This window comes from Salvelinus fontinalis, chromosome 31 (genome assembly GCF_029448725.1).
Source record: "Salvelinus fontinalis isolate EN_2023a chromosome 31, ASM2944872v1, whole genome shotgun sequence".
NCBI classification, from domain to species: domain Eukaryota; kingdom Metazoa; phylum Chordata; class Actinopteri; order Salmoniformes; family Salmonidae; genus Salvelinus; species Salvelinus fontinalis.
In genome coordinates this window covers 5667391-5679969 of record NC_074695.1, presented here as the reverse complement: position 1 = coordinate 5679969, position 12579 = coordinate 5667391, and the positions used below count along the sequence as shown (strand labels likewise).

General features: G+C 38.6%; 1 protein-coding gene across 6 annotated transcripts in view; it reads right to left on the bottom strand.

The window, feature by feature from the left end:
• Window positions 1-12579, bottom strand: part of LOC129829448 (IQ motif and SEC7 domain-containing protein 2-like) — a 294773-nt gene that overhangs the window by 41990 nt on the left and 240204 nt on the right. For all 6 annotated transcript variants that reach the window (XM_055891147.1, XM_055891149.1, XM_055891148.1 and 3 more), the window contains 2 exons: window positions 9805-10108; window positions 6892-7287 (listed from right to left, as the gene is read on the bottom strand). In XM_055891147.1, coding sequence (XP_055747122.1) covers window positions 6892-7287; window positions 9805-10108 — 700 coding nt within the window. The remainder of the gene's footprint in view (window positions 1-6891; window positions 7288-9804; window positions 10109-12579) is intronic.

Here is a 12579-nt window from a genome sequence, read left to right as displayed (position 1 = left end):
TCCTGAGTGGCACAGTGGTTTAAGTGCTTGAGGCGTCACTACAAACACCCTGGTTTGAATCCAGGCTGTATCACAACCAGCCGTGATTGGGAGTCCCATAGGGCAGTGCACAATTGGCCCAGCATCGTCCGGTTTGGCCGCGGTAGGCCGTCATTGTAAAAAATAATGTGTTCTTAAAAAAAACTTGTTTGAGCTAGGGTCTAGTTTCCTGAATTTCCTTCCTGACTGACGTGCCCAATGTAAACTGCCTGTAACTCAGGCCCAGAAGCCAGGATATGCATATAATGCTATCCAATTGGTAGCATTGGATAGAAAACACTCTGAAGTTTCTAAAACTCAGAATTTCTGAGACTAGAACACAATTGATATGGCAGGCGAAAATCTGAATAATGTTTTTTTTTTTCAGCTCCCAGGCTCTTATTATGGAAACCTATTGCTGCTTTATATCTGTCACCCAAATTGCAATTCCTATGGCTTCCACTAGATGTCAACAGTCATTATGCAAGGTTTCAGGCTTCTTTTTTGAAAAACAAACAAGTATTTGGAGTTTTTGTAATTGGACCACCTGAAGCAAATCAGTTTTTTGGTGCGCGGGAGGGAAGGCGCGTGGTTACGAATTTTCCTTTCCTATTGAACATAGTACTTTCCGTGTGAAATATTATTGTTTATTTACATTTTAGACTACCTGTGTAAAGGTTTTCTTCCAGGGGTGAAGGAGAGGACCAAAATGCAGCGCGGCTAGTGTTAAACATGTTTAATACAAACACAAGTGAAACACTACAAACAACCTACAAAGTAACAAATGTGCGAAACCGATACAGACCTATCTGGTGCAGAACACAAACACAGAGACAGGTAACAAACACCCACAAAATCCCAACACAAAACAAGCCTCCTATATATGAGTCTCAATCAGAGACAACGACTACCATCTGTCTCTGATTGAGAACCCACACTAGGCTGACATAGAAACAGACAAACTAGACACACAACATAGAATTCCCACCCAGCTCACGTCCTGACCAACTAAACACATACAAAACAACAGAAAACAGGTCAGGAACGTGACAACCTGAGGATTAAATAGAAACATAATTTGACTTGTTTGGACGAAGTTTAACTTTTTGAACTCCTTTGTCTGCATGTTGAACGAGTGGATTACTGAAATCAATGGTGCCAACTAAATAGACTTTTTGGGATATAGAGAAGGATTTTATCGAACAAAACGACCATTCATGTTGTAGCTGGGACCCTTGGGATTGCAAACAGAGAACAATCTTCAAAGGTAAGTGATTTATTTAATTGCTATTTGTGATAGTGTGTAGCCTGTGCTGGTTAAAAAATATGTTGATGTGGGCCGCTGTCCTCAGATAATCGCATGGTATGCTTTTGCCGTTAACTTCTTGGAACTATAGGGGGTGCTGTTCCGCATTAGCATATTTGTGTCTCCAAATTAAACTGCCTCGTGCTAAATTCTTGATCGTACAATATGCATATTATTGTTATTATTGGATAGAAAACACCTTCTAGTTTCTATAGAAGTTGAAATTTTGTCTCTGAGTGGTACAGAACAATTTCTACAGCACTTTTCATGACAGGGTTCAGATTTCAAAATTTTTTACCTCTGATCTGGGGTCTGTTTTTAAGGCGACAGTGAATGCTATGAAGAAACCGACACTGCCTACGTCTTCCTCTGGGTGTCTGTACGTCATCACGCTTTCAATGGAATCGATGGGATATTCACAGCCATTATAAAAGACCAAAATGTATAGAGACCGCCCTTTCTCGTCGTGCGCCTGAAGCGTGAAGGGCATCGGACCTGCCTCGTTCCAAATCGTTTTCTAACCAGCAATATTTCTCCGGTCATGTTTTTACTCGTTTTAGGTGTTAAAAACATCATAATGTAGTTAATTTGAACCGTTTTATAGCAATTTATATCCGTTTAGTGCGATTTTGAGGAATTTATTTGTTGTGCACTCTGAAACTTTGGACACGTTTTGGGGTGTCGGTCGTTGGTGGTGGACATTTCGAAGGACAGAGGACATCTATCGACCAAAAGACGTTTATAACATAGAAAGGATACATTGCCCAAGAATCTGATGGAAGAACAGCTCAAAGTAAGCAATATTTAATATGATAAATCGTGTTTCTGTCGAAATATTTTAAACGCATATTTCGCCATTTTGTTTGGTATAGCTTCACTTGGCGAACCCTGTATTGAAAAGTAAGGATAATTTTAAAAATGTAAATCAGCGGTTGCATTAAGAACTAATTTGTCTTTCGATTCCTGTAAACCCTGTATTTTTTAGTCAAGTATATGATTAGCTATTAATTAAACCAGATCACTCTGAAAGATGGCGACCGACATTTTCAGGCTTGTTTTGCTACTATTTTCATTGTGTAACCACGGTTTTGTATGGCTAAATATGCACCTTTTCGAACAAACGTATATTGTTCGATTGTTATGTATATTGTAAAATGATGTTACAGGAGTGTCATCGGAAGAATTCTGAGAAGGTTAGTGAAAAAATTAATATCTTTTGGCGATGTTGACTTTTATCGCTCACTTTGGCTAGAATCAATGCTGGGCTGCTATGTGCTATGTGCTATGCTAATATAACGATTTATTGTGTTTTCGCTGTAAGACACTTAGAAAATCTGAAATATTGTCTGTATTCACAGGATCTGTGTCTTTCGATTAGTGTATGCTGTGTATTTTTACGAAATGTTTGATGATTAGTAGTTAGGTAAACACGTTGCTCATTGTAATTATTCTAGTCCATTTGTGACGGTGGGTGCAATTGTAACCTATGCCATCTACCTGAAATATGCACTTTTTTCTAACAAAACCTATCCCATACCATAAATATGTTATCAGACTGTCATCTGATGAGTTTTTTTCTTGGTTAGGGGCTATAAATATCTTAGTTTAGCCGAATTGGTGATAGCTACTGGTGTTGGTGGACAAATAAAAGATGGTGGATTATGCTAATGTGTTTTTAGCTAATAGATTTACATCTTTACATATTTTGTCTTCCCTGTAAAACATTTTAAAAATCTGAAATGGTGGCTTTATTCACAAGATCTGTATCTTTCATCTGGTGTCTTGGACTTGTGATTTAATGATATTTAGATGCTACTATCTACTTGTGAAGCTATGCTAGCTATGCTAATCAGTGTGTGGGGGGGTGGGGGGGATCCCGGATCCGGGTTAGGTACTCTGTAGAGGTTAAGCCTTTTTGAAATCTGTCAATGCAGTTAGATTAACAAGAAGTTAAGCTTTTAAACGGTATAAGACACTTGTATGTTCATGAATGTTTAATATTTAGAATATTTATTTGAATTTCGCGCCCTGCAATTTCACCGGATGTTGTCGGCAGGTGTCCAGCTAGCGGAACAGCTAGCGCTAAGATGTTTAACTGCCTAGTTAAATAAAGGTTAAATAAAAAATACATTGTATTGTATTACGTAGTTTATTATGTTATGTATTATATAGTGTATTATGTTAGGTATTATGTAGTGTATTATGTGCAGTAGTGTATTATGTAGTGTGTTATGTAGTGTATTATGTATAGTATTATGTACAGTAGTGTATTATGTAGTGTATTATGTACAGTAGTGTATTATGTAGTGTATTGTGTTATGTATCATGTAGTGTATTATGTAGTGTATTATGTATTGTATTATGTTATGCACTAAATCAAATCAAAGTTTATTTCTCCCGTGCACTGAATAAAACAGGTGTAGACCTTACAGTGAAATGCTTACTTACAGGCTCTAACCAATAGTGCAAAAAATGTATTAGGTGAACAATAGGTAGGTAAAGAAATAAAACGACAGTAAAAAGACAGGCTATATACAGTAGCAAGGCTATAAAAGTAGCGAGGCGACATACAGACATCGGTAAGTCAGGCTGATTGAGGTAGTATGTACATGTAGATATGTTTAAAGTGACTATGCATATATGATGAACAGAGAGTAGCAGTAGTGTAAAAGAGGGGTTGGCGGGTGGTTGGACACAATGCAGATAGCCCGGTTAGCCAATGTGCGGGAGCACTGGTTGGTCGGGCCAATTGAGGTAGTATGTACATGAATGTATAGTTAAAGTGACTATGCTTATAAGATAAACAGAGAGTAGCAGCAGCGTAAAAGGGTGGGTGGGGGGGGGGAACACAATGCAAATAGTCCGGGTAGCAATTTGATTACCTGTTCAGGAGTCTTATGGCTTGGGGGTAAAAACTGTTGAGAAGCCTTTTTGTCCTAGGCTTGGCACTCAGGTACTGCTTGCCATGCAGTAGTAGAGAGAACAGTCTATGACGGGGTGGCTGGAGTCTTTGACAATTTTCTGGGCCTTCCTCTGACACCGCCTGGTGTAGTGGTCCTGGATGGCAGGCAGCTTTGCCCCAGTGATGTACTGGGCCGTACACACTACCCTCTGAAGTGCCTTGCGGTCAGAGGCCGAGCAGTTGCCGTACCAGGCAGTGATGCAACCAGTCAGGATGCTCTCGATGTTGCAGCTGTAGAACCTTTTGAGGATCTCAGGACCATTGCCAAATCTTTTTAGTTTCCTGAGGGGGAATAGGCTTTGTCGTGCCCTCTTCACGACTGTCTTGGTGTGTTTGGACCATTATAGTTTGTTGTTGATGTGGACACCAAGGAACTTGAAGCTCTCAACCTGCTCCACTACAGCCCCGTCGATGAGAATGGGGGCGTGCTCGGTCCTCCTTTTCCTGTAGTCCACAATAATCTCCTTTGTCTTTGTTACGTTGAGGGATAGGTTGTTATTCTGGCACCACACGGCAAGGTCTCTGACCTCCTCCCTGTAGGCTGTCTCCTCGCTGTCGGTGATCACGCCTACCACTGTTGTGTCATCTGCAAACTTAATGATGGTTTTGGAGTCGTGCCTGGCCATGCAGTCGTGGGTGGAATAGTAGTAGAGGAGGGTACTGAGCACACACCCCTGGGGAGCTCAAGTGTTGAGGATCAGCGTGGCACATGTGTTGTTGCCTACCCTTACCACCTGGGGGCGGCCCGTCAGGAAGTCCAGGATCCAGTTGCAGAGGGAGGTGTTTATTCCCAGGATCCTTAGCTTAATGATGAGCTTTGAGGGTACTATGGTGTTGAACGCTGAGCTGTAGTCAATGAATGGCATTCTCACATAGGTGTTCCTTTTGTCCAGGTGGGAAAGGACAGTGTGGAGTGCAATAGATATTGCATCATCTGTGGATCTTTTTGGGCGGTATGCAAATTGGAGTGGGTCTAGGGTTTCTGGGATAACGGTGTTGATGTGAGCCATTACCAACCTTTCAAAGCACTTCATAGCTACGGACGTGAGTGCTACGGGTCTGTAGTCATATAGGCAGGTTGCCTTTGCGTTCTTGGGCACAGGGACTATGGTGGTCTGCTTGAAACATGTTGATATTACAGACTTAATCAGGGACATGTTGAACATTTTTCTTGTAAGCTTCCGGGTTAGAGTCCTGCTCCTTGAAAGCAGCAGCTCTACCCTTTAGCTCAGTGCGAATGTTGCATGTAATCCATGGTTTCTGGTTGGGTTATGTACGTACAGTCACTGTGGGGACGACGTCCTCGATGCACTTATTGATAAAGCCAGTGACTGATGTGGTGTACTCCTCAATGCCATCGGAAGAATCCCGGAACACTATGTAGTGTATTATGTAGTGTATTATGTAGTGTATTATGTAGTGTAGTATGTATTGTAGCATGTTATGTATTATGTACAGTAGTGTATTATGTAGTGTATTATGTATTGTATTATGTATTGTGTTATGTTATGTATTATATATGGTATTATGTAGGGTATCATATTTTGTAATATTTAAGGTATTATGAGTAGCCCTGGCAGCAGCTAATTGGGGATTCTAATAAAATACTATTAAATACAGAAAGGTAAGCCACACAAGATGGATAAAGACAGAAAGGTAAGCCACACAGGACGGATAAAGACAGACGGGTAAGCCACACATGGTGGATAAAGACAGACGGGTAAGTCACACAGGGTGGATAAAGACAGACGGGTAAGTCACACAGGGTGGATAAAGACAGACGGGTAAGTCACACAGGGTGGATAAAGACAGACGGGTAAGTCACACAGGGTGGATAAAGACAGACGGGTAAGTCACACAGGGTGGATAAAGACAGACGGGTAAGTCACACAGGGTGGATAAAGACAGACGGGTAAGTCACACAGGGTGGATAAAGACAGACGGGTAAGTCACACAGGGTGGATAAAGACAGACGGGTAAGTCACACAGGGTGGATAAAGACAGACGGGTAAGCCACACAGGGTGGATAAAGACAGATGGGTAAGCCACACAGGGTGGATAAAGACAGACAGATGAGACAAAGAGAAGTGAGTAGAATGGTAGAATGGTCATTTTCCTGATGAAAAATTTGTGTGACTTGCATTAGCTGTCGAAAATAATTTGTATGATGTCGAAGAAGCTTAGAAGTTAAAATTGCTACTGTTGAAACTGAGGCTAGTTTAGTTGTAGATGTAGTCACTGTATCACAGTAGTTGGATAGATTGAGAATGTGTCACATTCATTATTTACAACTAGAAAAGGAACATTCTCTTAAGAGGTTGTTTTTGCTTACTTTAGCTGTCTGGAAGTATATTTTCTGGCAGTGGAAGAAGTTGTACTCGTACGCTCTGTTACAGACACTCATAGGGCTGGTTTCCAGAACACAGATTTAGCCTACAGTACTCCTGGGCTCAATAGAAAATCTCCACTATGTGTCTGGGAAACTAGCCCATAGTTTCCTCCTTTTACTGCAAAATAATTAAATCTGACCTAAATATCATTTACCATTAAAATGTTTGACTTCTGACCAAGATAAATGATCTTACTGCAAGCCCGTTCCTCTCACCTGTTTGGAGAAGGTCTCATCCAGGTGTGTGTACTCTTCTATGTCCCCCAGTGGAGGAGACCCAGCCTCCATCTCTCCATCCACGGGCTGCCCCCTTCCAGGGTGGGGGTACTGCTGTCCCCCCTGTCCCTGGGGCTGGCCCTGTCCCTGGGGCTGGCCCTGTCCCTGGGGATGGCCCTGTCCCTGGGGCTGGCCCTGGCCCTGCCGCTCGTCAAACGAGTACTGCAGTCTCATGTTGGACAGGATGATGCGGCGAGTCATCCTGCTCTCGGAGGCGGAGCTTCTCAGACGCTCAAAGTTCTTGTTCATGCGGTACTGACGGAACGCCGTCTGGATGGTGCGCGCCGCCCGCCGACTCAGGAAGTAACCGCCATACTTCCTCTCAAGCATCTCCACCTGACAGGAAACAGGAAGTGAAGATGACCAATGAGAAAGTGGGGAGGACCAATGAGAGAGAGCAAGAGGAAGTGGAAAATATCCTTCAGATAGTGGGAGGAAGTGGAAAGAACTAATTAGAGAGTATGGGGAAGTGGAGAGGACCAATGACAGAGTGGGAGGAAGTGGAGGGGACCAATGAGAGAGCTGGAGATTAGGGGAGCTTTTTAACCCTATTGAAATTAGTCATCTCTATAGCCTCTGTTTTGAAAATATGTTATTTTGTTTCTGTTGGAAAGGACTTGACCCTGGTTCATGTTATGTTTACTAGTTTGTCTTCATTACGTCACACAGAATCAGAATACATAACAATTTAGAATACAAAATCAGCCAAGCTGTTTGTACATTACACATGCAATCAGAATTCAATTTTTTAACTAGACAAGTAAATTAAGAACAAATTCTTATTTTAAATGACAGCCTATGAACAGTGGGTTAACTGCCTTGTTCAGGGGCAGAACAACAGACTTGTTTAAACTTGTCAGCTCTGGGATTCGATCTTGTAACCTTTCGGTTACTAGTCCAGCGCTCTAACCACTAGGCTACCTGTCGCCCCATATTGTAGTAAAAAGTATAGACTATAATCAAACTGCATTACAAATGGAGAAAGCCTTGTATACATTCTTCTTCTGTGGGTCTGTGGAGAACTCATAGTTGTCAGACAGGGCATTGCACCTCCATAATAATAATATTAATAATAATAATAATAACAATAATAATAATACTACTATTACAAATAATAATAACAACAATAATTATAATACTAGTAATAATAATAAAAATAATAATAACAATAATAATAATACTAGTATTAATAATAATATTACAAATAATACTAATAACAATAATAATAATACTAGTATTAATAATAATAATAATACTAATAACAATAATAATAATACCAGTATTAATAATTATATTCATAATAATAATAATAACAATACTAATAATACTAATATTAATAATAATAATAACAATAATAATAATAATAGTACTAATAATTATATTCATAATAATAATAATAATAACAATACTAATAATACTAGTATTAATAATAATAATACGAATAACAATTATAATAATACTAGTATCAATAATTATATTCATACTAATAATAATAACAATACTAATAATACTAGTATTAATAATAATAATAATAACAATTATAATAATACTAGTATTAATAATTATATTCATACTAATAATAATAACAATACTAATAATACTAGTATTAATAATAATAATAACAATAATAACACTAGTATTAATAATAATAATAATAATAATAATAATAATAATAATAATAATAACAATAATAATACTAGTATTAATAATAATAATAATAATAATAATAATAATACTCGTATTAATAATCATAATAATAGTAATAATATAATAATACCAATTATAATAATACTAGTATTAATAATAATAGTAATAATATAATAATATAAATAATAATAATAATACAAATAATAATAATACAAGTATTAATAATAATAATAGTAATAATATAATATTAATAATAACAAAAATATTAATAATATTAATATAATAATTATTATTATTATAATTATTATTATACTACTATTAATAATAATTGTAATAATAATACTAATATTAATATTAAGAATATTAATAACAATATGCTAACCCTGTCTTGTAGGGCTGTGGAGAGGTCATAGCTGCCATAAAGGGCATTGCATTGCACCTCTATTATAATATTATAATAATAAAAAAAATAACAATAACAATAATAACAACAATAGTAACAATAATAACAATGATAATAACAATAACAATAATAACAATAACAACAATAATAACAACAATAGTAACAATAATAACAATGATAATAACAATAACAATAATAACAATAACAACAATAATAACAACAATAGTAACAATAATAACAATGATAATAACAATAACAACAATAACAATAACAACAATAATAACAATAACAACAATAATAACAATGATAATAATATAATAATAACAATAATAACAATAATGATAATCACAACAACAATAATAATAACAATAATAATAATAACAATAATAACAATAACAACAATAATGACAATGATCATGATCATAACAATAATAATAATAATAATAACAATATCAACAATAACAATAACAACAATAACAATGATAATAATAATAATAATAATAATAATAGCAATAATAACAATAACAATAATAGCAATAACAGTAATAACAATAATAACAACAATAGTAACAATAATAACAATGATAATAATATAATAATACTAACAATAACAATAATAACAATAATAACAATAACAATAATAACAATAATAACAACAATAGTAACAATAATAGTAATGATAATAATATAATAATAACAATAACAACAATAACAATAACAATAGTAACAATAATAACAATGATAATAACATTAATAATATTAACATATCCAATAATATAATTATAATATAATAATATGCTAACCTTCTTGTCCTGTAGATCTGTGGAGAGCTCATAGCTGTCGGACAGGGCTTTGCAGCGCTTGTTGTCCTCCTCCTCCTGCTTTCGGAGCGCCAGGCTGGCAGGCTGGTGCCGGGTCCTCTGGGCCCAGGCCAGTGAGGCAGGACTGGGGGGGGCCACCGGGGGGCCCTGGGGGTGGTGTTGTGATCGGGGGTCCGGTGGGCCGGGGCCACTGCTGTAGCGGTGATCAGAGCTGCTCTGGTAGGGCCCCTGGCTACAGGTGCTGTCGGAGAAACTGCCTGTGTCACCACATGGAGTCTCTTCCACACTGGGGGGGGGGGGGGGGATAGAGAGAGAGAAGAGAGGACAGTACATTTAACTACTGAGAACAGTGATAGAGAGGGTAGGGAGGATTTCAGAGGATAACCTCAAATCTCAAATAACCTCAAATATAGTGCTTGACTTGGGGTATCACTAGGCTGCTTGACCTGGGGTATCATTATAGTGCTTGACCTGGGGTAGAATTATAGTGCTTGACCTGGGGTAGCATTATAGTGCTTGATCTGGGGTAGCATTATAGTGCTTGATCTGGGGTAGCATTATAGTGCTTGATCTGGGGTAGCATTATAGTGCTTGATCTGGGGTAGCATTATAGTGCTTGACCTGGGGTAGCATTATAGTGCTTGATCTGGAGTAGCATTATAGTGCTTGATCTGGGGTAGCATTATAGTGCTTGATCTGGGGTAGCATTATAGTGCTTGACCTGGGGTAGCATTATAGTGCTTGATCTGGGGTAGCATTATAGTGCTTGACCTGGGGTAGCATTATAGTGCTTGACTTGGGGTATCACTATAGAGCTTGACCCGGGGAATCATTATAGAGCTTGACCCGGGGTAGAATTATAGTGCTTGACATGGGGTAGCATTATAGTGCTTGACATGGGGTAGCATTATAGTGCTTGACCTGGGGTAGCATTATAGACCTGGGGTATCATTATAGGCCTGGGGTATCATTATCGACCCGGGGTATCATTATAGACCTGGGGTATCATTATAGACCTGGGGTATCATTATAGACCTGGGGTATCATTATAGACCTGGGGTATCATTATAGGCCTGGGGTATCATTATAGGCCTGGGGTATCATTATAGACCCGGGGTATCATTATAGACCTGGGCTATCATTATAGACCTGGGGTATCATTATAGACCTGGGGTATCATTATAGACCTGGGGTATCATTATAGACCTGGGGTATCATTATAGGCCTGGGGTATCATTATAGACCTGGGGTATTATTATAGACCTGGGGTATCACTATAGACCTGGGGTATCATTATAGACCTGGGGTATCATTATAGGCCTGGGGTATCATTATAGACCTGGGATATCATTATAGATCTGGGGTATCATTATAGATCTGGGGTATCATTATAGACCCGAGATATACTTTATAGACCCGGGGTATCATTATAGGCCTGGGGTATCATTATAGACCCGGGGTATCATTATAGACCTGGGGTATCATTATAGACCTGGGGAATCATTATAGACCTGGGGTATCATTATAGACCCGGGGTATCATTATAGACCTGGGGTATCATTATAGACCTGGGGTATCATTATAGACCTGGGGTATCATTATAGGCCTGGGGTATCATTATAGACCCGGGGTATCATTATAGACCCGGGGTATAATTATAGACCTGGGGTATCATTATAGGCCTGGGGTATCATTGTAGGCCTGGGGTATCATTATAGGCCCGGGGTATCATTATAGACCCGAGATATCATTATAGACCTGGGCTATCATTATAGACCCGAGATATCATTATAGACCCGGGGTATCATTATAGACCTGGGGTATCATTATAGACCTGGGGTATCATTATAGACCTGGGGTATCATTATAGACCTGGGGTATCATTATAGACCTGGGGTATCATTATAGACCCGGGGTATCATTATAGACCTGGGGTATCATTATAGACCTGGGGTATCATTATAGACCTGGGGTATCATTATAGACCTGGGGTATCATTATAGGCCTGGGGTATCATTATAGACCCGGGGTATCATTATAGACCCGGGGTATCATTATAGACCTGGGGTATCATTATAGGCCTGGGGTATCATTGTAGACCCGGGGTATCATTATAGACCTGGGGTATCATTATAGACCTGGGGTATCATTATAGACCGGGGGTATCATTATAGACCCGAGATATCATTATAGACCTGGGGTATCATTATAGACCTGGGGTATCATTAACATATGTGGCCTAAGAAACAACGTTAATGAAAACGCTAGTAACAGATAACATCCATGTACTGACTATCTCTGAAACTCACTTAGATAATACATTTGACGATACAGTGGTAGCAATACATGGCTATAACATCTACCGAAGAGACAAGAATGCCAATGGTGGAGGTGTTGCTGTTTATATTCAGAACCACATTCCTGTAAAGCTGAGAGAGGATTGCATGTCAAAATGCTTTTGATGAAAAATGGCTACAGGTTCATCTGCCTCACCTAAAGCCCATTCTGGTGGGAAGTTGCTATAGACCACCAAGTGCTAACAGTCAATATCTGGATAACGTGTGTGAAATGCTTGATAATGTATGTGATATCAACAGAGAGGTATATTTTCTGGCTGACCTATATATTGACTGGATTCATCAAATAGCCATTTTACATTTTACATTTATATTCATCCTGGTCCCCCTGTGGGGAATCAAACCCACAACCCTGGCGTTGCAAACGCCATGCTCTACCAACTGAGCCACACGGGACGAC